The 16,617-nt window shown below is 41.7% G+C and overlaps 1 protein-coding gene across 6 annotated transcripts in view; it reads right to left on the reverse strand.

The window, feature by feature from the left end:
- Positions 1–4,424: 4,424 nt before the first annotated feature.
- Positions 4,425–16,617, reverse strand: part of tp63 (tumor protein p63) — a 266,101-nt gene continuing 253,908 nt past the window's right edge. For 5 of the 6 annotated variants that reach the window (XM_048604513.1, XM_048604514.1, XM_048604515.1 and 2 more), the window contains 4 exons: positions 13,015–13,166; positions 12,358–12,499; positions 8,178–8,271; positions 4,425–7,153 (listed from right to left, as the gene is read on the reverse strand). In XM_048604513.1, coding sequence (XP_048460470.1) covers positions 6,857–7,153; positions 8,178–8,271; positions 12,358–12,499; positions 13,015–13,166 — 685 coding nt within the window. In that variant the 3' untranslated portion in view covers positions 4,425–6,856. Of the gene's footprint in view, positions 7,154–8,177; positions 8,272–12,350; positions 12,500–13,014; positions 13,167–16,617 lie in introns of all 6 variants that reach the window. The other variant, XM_048604518.1, reaches the window with a different exon arrangement.

Here is a 16,617-nt window from a genome sequence, read left to right on the forward strand (position 1 = left end):
ATCATTATAAGGTAGGAGCAAATTACTGCACACGCTGGAATCTGTACTGAAAACAACAAATGCTGAAGATAACAGCAAGTCAGACAGCATCCATAGTGAGAGAACAAGCCAACATTGAGTTGATGACTCTTTATCAGTGCTGAAGCATTTGTTTTCAGTGAGTATCACAAGTTGGAACACCATTCAGGAGGCCAAGTAGCAAATGCCGATGCACTGAGCCGACTCTCACTGGCAGATACACCAGCAGGGGGTACCACCACCACCACCGGAAGAGTCTGTAATGGTTTTAAATTTTCTTGACGCACTCAGTCATAGCTGAAAATATCAGGCTTTGGACACAGAAGGATCCAGTCCTGCCAAAACAAACAGCTGATGGGGGTGGGGGAAACCAGAATTAAAACCTTTTTGGGCCTGGAGAGATCAGATCACAGTAGAGGACGGCATATTATTATGGGGAGCAAGAGTGATTGTCCCGAGCAAAGGTTGCTGCCTGAACTCCACCGGGGACATCTAGGGGTTTCCAAAATGAAGATGTTGGTGAGAAGATATGATTGTTGGCCAGGATTAGATGCAGAAAAAGCTATGTTGATGGGGTAGTGCCCAGAGTGCCAACAAGGACATAAACTGCCAGCAGCTCCACCAAATTCATGGGAATAGCTGAGTAAACCCTAGACTCGGTTACACATTGACTCTGCAGGTCCTTTCATGGGCTTAATGTTGTTAGTCATTGTGGCTGAATGTGAAAAACTTGGGGATGATGATAGAAAAACAGCATGCATCTTTAGCAATACACAGACTCCAAGAAGCGTTGGCTATAGATAACAGGCCATCGTTTATTAGCAGCGAATTGGAGTATTTCCTAAAGCCAACTGGTATTTAACATATAAGGCAGCTCCATACCATCCATCATCCAATGGTCTGGCAGAAAGACTAGTCCAAACTTTGCAGGCAGGCTTAAAGAAACAGCCTACAGCTTCACTAGATACCAAACTGTCCCAGATCCTATTTGATTAATAGGACTACACCCCATGCAACTACAGGGATAGCTCCAGCACAGTTGCTAAAGGGGAGAAGACACCAGGTTAAACCTGATCTTCCTGGACCTTAGGGGGAACAGTGAAACAGCATGAGAAGCAAATGCCAGACACAGGACTCCACTAAGTGTGGGACACAGTTTACTTCAGGGGATGAAGTTTGGTGAAGGAACCACAGGAATGACCCTACCTGGGTAAGAGGCACAGTGGATGTTACGTAAATGACATACGAAGTTTGGGTAGATGCGACGGTCCCAAACAAGCAGGTGGACCATTTGAAAGCTGAAAGCTGCAAACTCACAAATGGTACAGGAGTGAAACGTGCCCGGCTTCTCAACATCCTTTCTGACCACTCCGGAACCCGTGGGGTCTGCCTCTCCATCAAACACCGAATAAAACTCGGAATCTGAGATGGACATGCCGGATACTGCCACCTTGATGTCTTTGCCACCTGAAGAGGAGAATGAATTTCTTTCAAGATGCTCTGGAAATAAGAGGCAAACTACTGTGCGTTAGACGTCACCCTTATCAGGTACAGAGTTGGAGGAACCTGACCCGGTGCTAAAATGCCCCAGGAGGAGGAGGGATGTAATGATTGTAATGAGGTCAGCCAGGTGGACCCCATGGAATGATTTCCCTGATTGCGCCAGGTTAACAGCCCCAATCAGGGAGTCCTGGCTGACAGGTATAAATAGCGGTATCAGAGGTTCTGTTCACTCCGAGAGCCAACTCGGAGGAAGCTGGATCACTGCCAAGGACTCTCCACATGTAAATGAAACATGACTTGGTGACAGGATACTAGCCTCTGGTGAGTTATTTCACAAATGTTTGGAGAAATGCATTTGCATGTGCTATTGAAGCTGACTTGTCCTTGTCGTATGTGTTATAGTACTTTCACTTTAGTGTGCATGAGCCATTAAACTCACTACCTGAAACAAGAGCGACTCCACCACCTTTACCCAGCCTCCTGTTCTGGATCATTGCCATTGCAATGGACTTAAGAGTCATACAGCATGGAAACAGACCCTTTGCTCCAATCAGTCCACGCCAACCATAATCCCAAACTAAACTAGTCCCACCCGACTGCATTTGGCCCATATCCCTCCAAACATTTCTTATTCATGTACTTACCCAAATGTCTTTTAAACATTGTAACAACTAAGCAGTCTAGAAGTAAATCTAGAAATAAGCCTGAATCTCAGGTGCAGCTGCAAGATCCATACTACTCTCAGTCCACCATTTTAGTCAATCACCATCATACCTTAAAGTAACCAGGATCATTAGAGTACTTTGAAGAAGTAACAAGTGACTTGGATAAAGTTGAGCTTGTGGTTGTGCTGGATTTGAATTTTCAGAAGGAATTTAATCAAGGGCCACGTTAAAGGTTACTACACAAGATCTTCATGGCCAATTGTGTAAAACAAGGTCCAAGAAACAGCTAGTAAATAAATAATTTTCAGCATAGATGGATATTCAGTCCAGGACATCTGCATGTATAGCAATTCAAACTGTGCCACTCTCCTGCTTGACTCCACTTCCACCCATCATCATGGACAGAAAATTCATTGCCATTACCATTCCTAGCCGAAAATAAATTCCCTCATATCTCTCACTCAAAAGCTTAACTTAGTATCCCCCAGCCTTTGTACCATCAAATAATGGTAACAGCTTTTCCTTGACTGTGTAAAATTATCATAATCTTACACTTCAAACCAATCTTTCCACATCTCCTTAACTCCAATGACAAGCTCAACGCTACCAACCTCCCCTTGTAGTTTGTTTGTCCTGTATTTCAGATCTTAAAATGTTTCTCATGTGCAGTACGCACTGTGGCCCAATCTGCCAGCACTCACTTTTAATTCTTACAAGTTTGCCATGCCAAAAAAGCCCATTAATTTCTATCACTCCACCCCTCTCAGAAACTGGGCTCACCCTAACTGGATGAAATACTATAGCTGGGCCTAACCAGACTTTCATAAAGCATAACCTCCCTGCTTTTGTGCTCAATTGTACAGTTATTTATGAAGCATAAGATCCCACATGCTATCCTGACCAAACTCTTGGTACATCCCACCATCTTCAATGATCGATGAAAATGGTTTTTTATTCATTTATGGGATAAAGGCATCGCTAGCTAGGTCAGAATATATTGCCCACTGGGCAGTTAAGAGTCAACCACTGTGCTGTGGATCTGAAGTCACATGTAGTCCAGACCAGTTAAGTGTGGCAGATTTCCTTCCTAAAGGACATCACTGAACCAGACGGGTTTTATCAACAATTGACAATGGATTCACAGTTATCATTAGACTCAATTCCAGACTTTTATCAAATTCAAATTCTACCATCTGCTGTGGTGGGATTCAAATTTGGGTCCCCAGAACATTAACTAGATCTCTTGATTAACAGTCCAGTGATAATATCACTAGGCCATCGCCTCCCCTATGTACTAGCAGGTCCCTCTGACCCTACATACTCTTCAGAACTGGAGTATTAAATCTAAATACCCTCTACCTAACTCTTCTACCAAAAATATATCACTTCATACTTTTCAGTTCATACTCTATCTGCCAATTGCCTGCCAATTCTGCTAGGCTATGTCCTGTTGTAGGTAATTTGTATCATCTTCACTGTTTACCATTCTTCCCAGCTTGATTTAGTTGGCAAATTTTGAGCTGCTTCAGTTATAATCTCTTCTGCAGGATGGTACTTCTACCAGTCCTAACTAAGTTCTACATTAATTACAATTGACCAACTGTGAACTTGGAGCCTCTGCCACGTTCCGTACCCAGTGTCAAATCAAAGCCGAACTACGCTGAGTTTTTATAACTAACAAGACACTTTGGCCCAAGCAATTAGGGGGCACACCTTGCACGGTTTCACACACAGACGTTCACAATTAGGATGATTTTGGGTGAATGATAGAAAATTTTATTACATGAAAATTCAAAATGATACTCAAGGGAACCAGGACTCTTGAGAAACGTTTAATTGGATACTTAATACTGCAAGAAAAAAAAAAGGAATGTGGTGGTAGTTTATACAGAAGGAACTCCACAGTGCATCAAATCCAACACACAGCAGATTTACACTGAATTGAAACACAAGTATTGATTCCAAATAGTATAAACCTGCCAGCATCCTGCTGATACGCTATCCACTCCCCTCTGATTACCATAGTCACGAATACACTTTATTCAGTGAAACACCAAATAAAATCAACATCCTCATACAAAAGCCCTGGAGTTATCATTCTGCAGGCATACTGTGCTGTACTGGACAATGCTGATGCTTGCATTTATTCAATCAGGGACTGCAATAATTGAATGAGTGCTGAGCCCAGTCAGTGTTGGTGCGTACACAGTTTGACACAGTTACATGATTCATACCACCTTAAACATGATACACATTTATTTCTAAAAAAGGTTGGCAAAATGCTCCAATGGTGTATATACAGCAACATGAAATGAAAACTGACCAACTATTTTATGACTCTGTCGTCCTACTACAGACAAACTCCCATTTAAAATTTTAGACACATCCCATTTTAATACCTGCACAAATCAAAGCCACAACATTATTTTAGTAGAGACTGTTTTTATTCTTTTTCTCTCTGGACATAACCATTCATGGGAAAACCTACAGGCATCTCCAGTAGTGCTCTGTTTCTGTGATCACATCAGAAAGGGAGTTGTGAAAGTCAGTGTGGGGCAGGTGCACACATTGGCTTGTCCTGTGTGAAATATTAATTCCTCTTCTCCTTCCAATCTTGTGTAGGGTTCAAACAGTTCCAGCAGCCCAGACTAGTCTGGAAGAGTAAACCCAGAGAATGAGCACTGGTGGATTATTTGACCTTGGTGAGTTGGAGGGAGGAGAAGGAAGAGAAGAGATTGCAGCTGCGCAAGGAGTCACCAAATATTGTTTTGTGAATAGAAACCACTCTTCATGGATTACCCTGACATTTCAGAATTGTTTTGAAGTGCAGTTAAAATTGAAGGAAGCAGAGAGAGGGATAAAAAGAAGTAAAAGTGTCTCTACATGTCTGATTGCAGCTACTAAACCCTAATTCACAGTTTGTGAGGAATTTCAATAACGTGAATCACCTCAGCCATTAGCACCAAGCTACTTGGAGTTCACCTGCAGGACAGCCTCAGTCACTGTAGCAAAATACCAAGAGATGAAAATAAAACAAAATGTTGAAATCTAGGACTCATATGTGAAACGGATACACCTACAGTAACACACAGGCTACCCCAGAACCAGATTCAAGTAGAGAAACAGAATGCTGCAGCGTGCTAAAGTCATGATACAAGTGGTGCTCTCGGTCAAACTCAATTCCTCCTACTTTTTCCCATCCCCTTCCACTAAACAACAGCTGTCTGGGCTGGTCTATGCTGCTTCTTTAACTGGGTGACAATGATACAAACTAATAGTCACTGATAGCTCTTCCATCTGGAGCTCTGGCTGCCATTGAATCACAGAGCCCATTTATCATGGCACTACTATCCAGAACAGTTTACTGGCTTCAGGTCCAGATTGAAGCCCATGTCCCATGCAACTGACATTGCTGAATGGTCTCCCCCTCACCCTGAGGAGGAGATAAAAACTAACCAAATCCAGCATTCCCTCAGAACGTGGCCAGCACCACCAGGATCAGTAGTTTCACACCATGCAACATCCTGCAAATGAAATGCACAAAGTTGAGATGGATCTCAGTATAAAACTCTGAAACACTATAAAATTTGCTTTCAGTGATTGTCGTGAAGCAGTTCTTTCTCCCCTTTGCCCCTTTAAATTCGAAGCGAACCTCAGAATATAATTGTCAGTCAAGGCTGTGTTCATGAGCTAATACATCACAGCTTGTACGTGAAAGGGTTGACATCCCAACTTTAGCTAACTGACAGCTGCATTCATTCAGCAGTGACATGTGGTTTCTATGATCCTGAACACGTCAGCAACAGGAGATCACATTTGCAGTTCTACTTGTCCTGCAAGTACTGAGCTTACACAAGCCCAGTCATAATCAAGTGCTTCCTGGAATCACTACTGGGAGAGGCGCACCACTCAGCCACCTTGACGCATCATAGGTAAGCAGGAACAGGAAAATGCCACATTTGCTAGCAAATGTTTTAAGAGACAAAACTACTTTTGCAGTACTGAATCTCAGAAAAGGTTCCTTGACCCATTTCCAGGAGTTGAATTCATGTGACAGACTACACGGCTCTGTCACCATGACTAAAAGAAAACAAACAATAGCACTGATTGCTCCCCTTCCTCATAGAGGTTGCCAGCCACTGTTCCAGTGTCTGTAAGTACTTTTGCAGCACTCCTGACCTCAGCCCAGGCTGTGAAATATTAAATGTCATTTTTGAAGTGCAAGATAACCAAGGATAGAGTGAGGAAGGAGGCCCGACAACTCCATTCAATCTGCCTTCCTCACTCACATGCTCAGTCTGTATCTATTTGCACTCGCACACCTTTACGCAATTGCAGTTTTGATGCACGAACAATACCATTGATTAGAATGATCCTCTCTAAACAGGAACAGATGCATAAATATGGCAGTTACAAATCCCACATAGCCCCTCAAGCACCCTATAAGCTTTGATACAGCTACCATATATGGGCAGTTGGGCTTAAGACAACAAAAAAAGTAAAATAAAGACAAAATAAAGTTGGATAAGTGCAACCAATTTGAATACGAGTAAGAATACTCAAAGTGTAAATACTTTGTTCTGACAGTGTCCCCTCGTATTGTTGTCATCAGTCGATATTTTTGGAACATTGTCTTTTGTGGTTTGATGCATTTGTCGTTCCAGACCACTTCACTCCCCTTCCTCCTTGATCCGCTGCTTGCTGCGGCGTCCATCCACGTCAAACCCAAAATCATTCCAATCATCGCGGGGAGGGAAGGAGATGGTCTGGCGCAGGGTGAAACGGACTGCATCAATTACCCGTTCACCACGTGTCTCATTCTGGGAGCCCATACTGGCAGTAGAGGCACTGCTTGTGTTCCGCAGTAGTTGGGGAGGGGTTGAGAAATCAAGGCTCTGTCTGTGGTCCAGTATTCCTTTCCAGATGGCGTGTCGATACTGCTCAGGAATCTTCAGGCTGATGAGATCCTGATAAGATTTTAAAAAAAGGGTTTTGGTCACGGAGGCAGCAAATCACTGATGACTTTTATGAGTTCACACTGCTGAAATGCAATTTCATGTGACAAAAACATAAATTGGAAACTTCGCAGAATGACCTCTGAGATTTTCCATTTATGCTTTCAATTGGGAGCACAAATTTATCAAATTATTCCCTAGAAAACTATGCAAAATTTCAGACTTTGAGAAAAGCCAATTCTGATCCATTCTTTTATTGAGTTTAATCCTGAGTGATACTGTTCATTGCTTAACTCTAGATATGCTAAACACGACCCCCATTTCATTCAGGACTGTCCTTCCTTCCTTAAAGAACCAGTTGGGTTCTCACAAGAACCCAACATCTTCATACTCACCTTTATTAACACCACAAATGGTGCCACTGATTAAATTTAGTTTCATAACTTTTCCTGAGTCTTGAGTACTGATGTCACCTTTACAATAAGCTCTGTATCACTGACCACGCACCTAGAGATTAAGTTAAGGGACCAGGAAACACCCAATCCTTCTGAAATTTTCCCCAGCATTTCTATTCTCTCAAAAACACACCTGCTTTTATCACTGGGATAAGGCCTTTACAGCCACAGAATATACTGAAAGACAAACATCAGTCATTCTCTACCTCTTCCAAGGGTAACTAAAATCAGCAGGACAGGTTTTCCTGTTTCTGGTCCAGTTTTGGTGTGTGGGCACGAGAGACAGTGAACACAATTACTGGCCATTCATTTAAAGAGGTTAGATGAGACAAGGTCCCGAAGCAATCACATGCCTGAACTGTATTCACTTTCCTCAAGTTGCAGATATAGAGAAGTGAATGACTTTAAGGCTTAATTAAGTATCTCTATTATCTTTTCACCCAAATTTCATGGCACTGAGGACTATGTAGAGACCCATATTGAGCATGCTTTGGTGTTTCCATCTACATGATGGTTTTAATAAAGAGATGAGGGAAATCGACAGGGGTCAGGGACCTGAGTGGGAAGTAGAAACTACTTACATCCATGGTAAAATGCTCGATCTGGTAAATGTTCATCAATCCCTGGGTGGTGAAATACTCCAAACACGACGCACAGCCGGCTCTCGTCAGAAAGCTGCAAATAGAGGGGACGAAGGATCAGTGCTGCTCTTTGTTCAAGATCACAACTTTCTCAAACAACGTGCAGATGCATACTGTGAGAAACAAAAACTTCTTTGTGCAATTATGATACAAACAAATCAGTGCAAAAACAATTTTTGTAAACCCAAAGAGCAATGTGTGAATAATCAAATCATCTGTCATACTGATTGTGTTAAATATTGGCCAAGATACCAGGAAGCACTCCATTGCTCATGCCCAAAATTGTGCCCTGGGATGTGGTAAACTCAACTGAGGTTTAACATCTCATTTGTGATAATATAGCAATCCAGCAGTACTACATTGGGATCATCAGCAAAAAGTTTTTTTTGAAAATTATTTCATGAGATATGAGCAATGGTGACTTGGTTAGAATTTACTAACTATCGCTAATTGGCCTGAGAAGGTGCTAGTGGGCTGTCTTCTTGAATTATTGCATTCCTCGGGCCGTACGGATACCAACAGTGCTGTTAGGGAGGGGGTTCCAGAATTTTGACCCAGAGATATAGTTCCATGTCAGTATGATATGTGACTTGGAATGGAATTTGCAGGTGCTTGTGTGCCCATGTATCTGATGTCCTTGTCCTTCTGGTAAAGGTTAAGAGTTTGGAAGGTGCTGTTGCAGGAGCCTTGAGTTGCAGCAGGAAATCTTGTAGATAATACACACTGCTGACCCTGCACGTCACTAGTGGAGGGAGCGAACATTGAAGGTGTTTGATCAAGTGCAAATCAAACCAGGGTCCAGAACAAAGGGATTTTCTTGGGATATGTGGTAGGCAGTTTCAGTGGGAAAGAACAGGAGTATGGTGTTCAGACTCCTTCTGTTTTCTATGTTTCCCAGGGGTTTGCTTTACACTGGATCATATAAATTTTTTTGCCTGTTGTTGGAGTTGTACTCGTCGAAGATAATGGGAAATATTCTATCACATGCCTGACATGTGGCATCTAGATGTTGGACAGGCTTTGGGGAGTCAGGAAGTGAATTATATGCCACGGTATTCACAGCCTCTGATCTTCTCTTGTACCCTCAGTATTTAAATGGGTAGTTCAGTTTCTGGTCAATAGATACCTCCAAGGTGTTGATGGTATGGGATTTAGTAAAGGCAATGCCTTTGAATGTGAAGGGGTGATAGTTAGATTTTCTCTTTTTGGAGATTGTCATTGACAGAAACTTTTGTAGCACAAATGTAACTCGCCCCTCATGAATCCAAGCCTGAACATTGTCCACGATTTGCTGCATTTATACATGGACCTCTTCAGTACCTGAAGGGTCATGAATGGTGCTGATCATTGTTCAAACCCACTTCTGATCTTATGATGGAGGAAAGGTCATCGGTAAAGCAGCTGAAGAAGGTTTGGCCGAGAACATGACCCTGAGGAACTCCTGCAGAGATGCCCTGGAGCTCGGTCTCTGAATTACTGGGGAGGTGGAGGAGTAGTAGTTATGCCAATGGACTAGGCCCTAATGTCTAGGGACATGGGTTCAATGGCATATGGTGAAATTTGAATTCAATAACAATCTAGAATGAAAAAACCTAGCTAATGATGATCATATAACTACTGCCAACTGTTGTAGAAACTCTATGTGGTTTACTAATGTGGGAAGGAAATTTGACGTCCTTATCTGGTCTAGCCTACACGGGACTCCAGATCCACAGCAATATAGTTGGACTTCTAACCACTCTCTGGGCAATACATTGTGGCCTAACCAGTGATACCCACATCCCATCAATTAATTTTTAAAAATCTAGTAACAATACCACAATACCACCAACTCCCCGTATGTGCTCAGGGTCCTGGAGTAGAGCTTGAACCCACAATCTTTCAATTCAAAGGCAAGGGAGCAGCATGCTATTTAACTTTGGGAGAATCACAATTGATGCAGAACAGTTCTCATTTCTAGCAGGAGCTCCAGTTTGCCAATGGAAGAGCCTCATTCTTCCTTTCTCTCAGCGCAAGAGTAATTAGATTGTAGAGTCCTAACTGTGTCTCAGTTTAAATCAGTTAACACCGCACAGCCCAGCAACTCTGCAGCCTCCTAATCTGTATAGAACAGTCCTGCACCCTTCCCTCAAAACCTTCCTGCAAAGAACTAACATGCACCATTAAAACTGGAAAGATACCTGTAAGTACTCGGGTATTTTTCATGACTTAAATTTTGAAATCGGTTCATTTACAGTGGAGCCATTCACTTTAGACCCAAGTCTCTCACTCTGGCATTACAGTCATGAATAGATTGCAAGTTAAATGGATAGGAATAATATTGAGAATGACCTCATAGCAAGTCAAAGAATATCATTTCATAAATTAAATATCTTTCTGGAGTATGGGGTTGAGGGGCTGATTTGTGCATTTACAGTATGGATGCATGTGATCTAAGGAGACTCAATGGGAAGAGGCTTGTTTACGACTTAAAGGCTACCTTGCTGGATTGGGATTCATTCAACACTGGGTAACAGCAGTGAGAATAGATGGTGTGTTGGAGGCTGAGGGGTGACCTTACAGAGGTTTATAACATCACGAGGGACATGGAAGGGTGAATAGTCAAGGTTTTTTCCCCCCAGGGTGGGAGGGTGGCCCAAAACTAGAGGGCATAGGTGTAAGATGAGATAATTTTTCTTCGAATCATTTTTGCTTCTTTTTACTACTTTAAATCTAGGGTCTCTTATTCTCAACCTTTTCAAGAGTTAGAAATATATTCAGCCTATTCACTCAATCTAGATGCCTCATGATTTTGAATAATTCTATCAGATCCCCTCTCAACTTTCTCTTCTCCAAGGTGAACAGCCGTAGCTTCACCAATCTATCTTCATGACCTAAATTTCTTATCCCTAAACCCATTCTCAAACGTCTTCTGTACTCTTATGCTTTCACATTCTTCCCAAAGTGTGATATCCAGAACCGGATGCAGTACTCCAGTCGAGGCTGAACTAGTGCCTAATGCAAGTTTGATAACGTATCTATATCTTTTGGAAGCTGACACTATCCTCCACATGGTTTACAATGATTCCAACATCTGTTACTTTTGAAATTGTGCGCTTTAGGTCTAGATCATTAATATAGATCATGAAAAGCAAGGATCTTAACATTGATTCCCAGGAAACTCAAATCCAAAGTGTGCCCCAGACTGAATAATATCCATTAACTATTACCCTGTCTCCTATCACTCAGCAAATCCTGTATTTATGTTACTACTGTCTCTTTTATTCCATTTGCTCAAGTCTGTTGCATGGCACCATATTAAATGCTTTCTGGAAGTTTCTGTACGCTACATCAACAGTGCTACCCTCGTCAAACCTCTCTGTTACTGCATCATAAAAACTCCAGAAAATTAACTAAACACAAATTTTTCCTTAAGAAATCTTAATTAACCTGCATTTTTCATTGTGACTATTAATTTTGTCCTAAATTATTGTTTCCAGAAGTTTCCCAACCAAAGTTAAACCAGCTGGTCCAGAGTTGCTAGGCTTTTCCTTACACCTTTTTTTGGACAAAAGGCATAACGTTTGCAATACTCCAATCCTCTGGCACCACTGAGTCTGAACAAAACTAAAACACTTCAGCCAGTGCCTCAGCAATTTCTCACATCCCTCAATATTCTGGGATTCATCCCATTTATCCTTGGTGCCTTGTCAACTGTAGGTGCAGACAACCTATCCAATACCACCTCCTTACCAATTTTAAACCCTTCTAGTGACTGAATTCCTCTCTCTTTAATCCTGGCCTGTGAACTGTTTTATCTTGGCTCAGCGACCACATTTGGTGTGGTCTCTTGTTTGAATACCTTGCAAACTCAGGATCGTGGGCTTTTGAAGGAAATAAAGGCTCATGGCCAGTGAAAACTCAATACATTGGTTTGTGATGTTTATCAGATGAACCAGAGCTTATTACAGTATAAACTAAATCAATTTTCAGGTCCTACTGTGGGATTAATCCAATTGGCAAACAGATTGATTATCTGAAATTTCATAAACAGGGAATGCTTCATGGCCCTATGAAAAGGGTCCACTTTACATAAACTAATTCTACAAATAAAGTGAGTAATCTAATCACCACCTCTGACCTGGAGATACTGTTGTCAGACGGGTAAGGCGGAGGCGGTGTGCAATGTGAAGTCGATGCCATTGGTGAAGGCAATCCCTGCGTGGGACTCAACCCGTTCATGTCTCCATTCATCTGCATTGGAACATTCATCATCTGAGGAACTGAGGAAACAAAAGAACTGATCAGAAGCATCCCTCATCCAGCTCCCAAGCAGCTTTATGCTCGAGATAACCCACTCAATCTCAGTCCTTGCAGCCTCAGCATCGCACATTGTATGCCTATACAACAAATATGGCCTGGAGCACCAACTGACAAATTAGTTCAGATCCCTCTCCATCCGGAAGCAACTTAGTTCAGGACCATTTAAAAATATGGAATTGCCCATTTAAGACAGATGAGAGGAGAAGTATTTTTCCCAGAGGGTCACGAAGCTTTGAAACACTCTTCTTGAAAAGGCAATGGAAGCAGAATCTTTGAATATTTTAAGGTAGAAGTAGATAGATTCTTGGCAATCAAGGGAACAAACATCCTGCATAATGATCAAGTATTGCGAATGAAGAAAGAAAGGCTGTGACAGTTTGAGAAAAATCACCCATCACACAGGCACGTGCCCAGGATGCGAGAAAGGAATCAGAATAGTTTCTCCAGATAAGAGAATAATGCTCATGGACCTTACCCATACTTCCTGGGGGCATGGGGGCTTGTGTGAGTGCATTGCGCTGTGGGCTGATGAGCTGGCTGACAGATGGCAACTTGTTCCCCATGGTGGCCATTTTATTCACTGGAGAGGGAGAGGGCCCAAAGGACTGCTGTGATTGCATTGATGGCCTGAAACAGAAATAGTAAAATAGGTAAAATGCAAAGCTTGTTTACAAATAACATCCACCATCTCTCCAAAATGCTATTACTCAACTTCACCATTATATTAGCAAGTTCAATTACATCATTAGAAAAATGACAGAAATGACATTTTACTCAGCCATGCTGGTGCTGACTCCCGTTGCAGCAATTCACCGTGATCCCAATCCATGACTCAATCCCAAATTTCTAATATTTGTCATTTCTATCCACTACTCTTAAATGCCAAGACTGATTTAACTTCACCAGATCCTTGTGAGAACATTTTCTGCATTCTAAAATCCAACTGCAATAGAATCATTCCTTCACTCCTTCCCTCAGACTTTTAACACTAATTCCGAGCCTCTGTCCACTGATTCACTTCTCAATCCACCTGGAGAGTGGTTCACTCTGTGAGCACAATGCACAGCCCAAGATCACCTTTCTGATGAGAACAGAAACGCACCTTCTCCACTTATGTAGTTCCATTGTCACTTTTGAAGTTGAGCTTGTAAATGTGTAGAGGAACATATGCACTTCATTAGTGTCCCAGAAATGTTTATGTACAATTAAATCACTGAGTAGCCAGTAAATGTGGCAACCATTTTGCAAATTCTCAGGGCTGAGATCAACTAAATTGATTTTAGTGATGTTGCTTGGGACATAAATATAGGATCTATGGGCAGTACACCAATACTCCTCCTCTAAGTGCTAGGAGATCAGCACCCAAAGACAAACCATGGTTTAATGTCTCAATAAAGACAGCACCTCCAGCACTGCAGTGCTCCCTTCCTAGTTTCTGCAAACATGCCAAGGACAGGGGTAAACACTTGTAAACCTCTATGTCGGCCAGAAGCTCTAATGGGTTTTCTAGTCTTAAACTGAATCCAGAAACTCTTGCTGTATTCAAACTTTTGATGAACACAGTATAGGGTTCTGCTGTAATAACCCTTGACCTCAAGTCACACAGATACAGGCAAAGGGACAATGAACGAGATGTTGTTGAGAGAAGTGCATAAGTCAACAATTTCAGAAGAGATTTCTTTTGGCGACTAAAATATGTACATAAATGCGTTGAGTGTTTCTGCTTTACAAATTTTAGTAAATTTTCTGATAATCTGCTCTGCCTTACCTCACAATCATACTGCTGAGATGTCTATATTAGCATTTTCCACAATGTTCACTGGCTTGCTTTCCAGGTGAACCACTGCTCCCCTTTATATGTTTTCCACAAAATACTAGCTCCTCAGAAATATGGAGCTTCCCCAAAATACAAAGAGACACTTCACACAGACTCCAGTTGCTAGATTTATTGAAAGGATTTAGTACAGGTTTCAGCATCAATCCAGAATGTACACAATTACCCCATACTGAAAAACATAGTCAAAAAGACCAGCTTTAAAAAAACTCAGAACATCTTTATAGAGGACCTTATCTGTCCAGCAGTAGCCCAGTGTTACAATCTTTTAGAGTTTTGATTCCTTAGCTGTGCCAGGAAAAGGGAAAAGATTGTGCATGACCAGTGCAGATGTTCAGGTAGAGTTTCTCTGGAGCAACTTGGCTTGCAGTGCAATGACTGATAATTCTGCAAATAGCACGGTGTATAATTCTACCATTGCATTTGATGATGGGAAACTTCAGGAACAAGATAGTGAAATGCAGATGGCTGCAAGATTTATTAGCCTCATTCTTTTAAATTCTGTGGCCAAACCCCCTTTACTTTTATCTTCTTTCTTTCTAGACCAGTCAATGAAAATGGGTGCGTGACCACTGTCGGACAACTCTCCATTGGCTTTCAATCCACATGAGGGCGCTCTACACATGGCAAAAAGTGATAGCTAGAACAGGGTTGTTGGATCAGATCATACAGAAAGATTACTCGCTCATGGTGCTCTTGAATCGAAATGTTGATGAAGTTGAATTAGACAACGCTCGATGCAGCCTTCAAAGCCTTGCATCTTTAACTGGTGCTGGTCAGACCTCTCTGAAGGGGGGGTGTTCCCTTGCAAGTATCAAAACACTCCTGAGGGCACTGACCTAATAGACAAACAGCAGTGACTATCTAGAGAATATTAGTTGCAGCAAATGCATAGAGTACAGCAAGAGGCACATCCTATTAACAAATCAATAAGCCAAAGAAAATAATAAAACCTGGGTCACAGAATTACTGTGCTCCTCGTACACCGAAAACTAAATATCTCAAACTCATGCTGTGCTCCCTGATGCTAACTCATCATGCGCACGTTCTCTCTCTCTGAAGATTCCTTAATATGTAATACCATTGAAGAAAAGTACTGTGAAGGATCACAGCCTTAGAAACAGATCAGTACTAACAATAAATATTTACAATGAATTGATTTCATCCTAACATGAAGGTATTACTGAATGGTATATTTCAGATAGGGCAATAACAGGCTAGATTAGATGGGGTCAGGGCGGGGGACAGCTGAGAAATTAAAAGCTAATAAAGAATGCAGCCAACTGCTTGATATCCACACTAATATTATGCATGAACTGAGACTAAATAATATGCAATAAAGTCAAGAAAATATGTACAATAAAACCAGAATTTCTGACACAAGGCCAGCTCATGTCGCCTCATTTCACATAATATGATGACACAGAAATAGTAACCCATCACAAAATGACTCACAGATAACAAGATGGAATTACATCAATGGCAGAACCATGTTACAAAGGAACTGGAGTGAAGTATGATTATAAACTCTTATATTCCTGTTCTTCAGTTCATTACTGGGGACAATCTGCTTCAGTATTTCTTCAGGCAAGCATCAGAAATGACCCAAGTAGTTCAGTTCAGTTCAATGCAGTGCAAGTGGTCCCAGTCTCCAGTACTGGGGTTCCCAACCCTTGCATTTCATCAATAGTGAGAGGAGAACAATATTGCTAACAAGCTATTGGTAGACACAATCACTTCTTAGACTCGTCATATTTAAAACAAATCAGAAATTTAAAAACAAAGGTCCTACACTGGACTCTTCAATTTTACCCCTCCTCCGTTTTTCCAAGACTAGTAATTCACATTGGTGTATGTTTTACAGGTGCCTCTTCCAAGTGACCATTCTTCACAGGGCTGGATGGTGAGAATATAAAACTTCCAGCATGATACTGTGTACAACTGGATCTGTGCATTTTAATCTAACTCATGATGATACCATATATACCTGGATATGCAGAAGTCAGTATGACTCAGTATCATACTTTGTACATCTGTGCGGGTCAATATAATTAACCAGTGTACCAGAGATATGTGTGGGTCAGTATAACCAAGCACCATACTTTGCATTCAGAGATAGTAGGAACTGCAGATGCTGGAGAATCTGAGATAACAAGGTGTAGGGCTGGATGAACACAGCAGGCCAAGCAGCATCAGAGGAGCAGGAAAGCTGACGTTTCGGGCCTAGACCCTTCCGAAACGTCA

Source organism: Rhincodon typus, chromosome 13 (assembly GCF_021869965.1).
Source record: "Rhincodon typus isolate 14 chromosome 13, sRhiTyp1.1, whole genome shotgun sequence".
NCBI classification, from domain to species: domain Eukaryota; kingdom Metazoa; phylum Chordata; class Chondrichthyes; order Orectolobiformes; family Rhincodontidae; genus Rhincodon; species Rhincodon typus.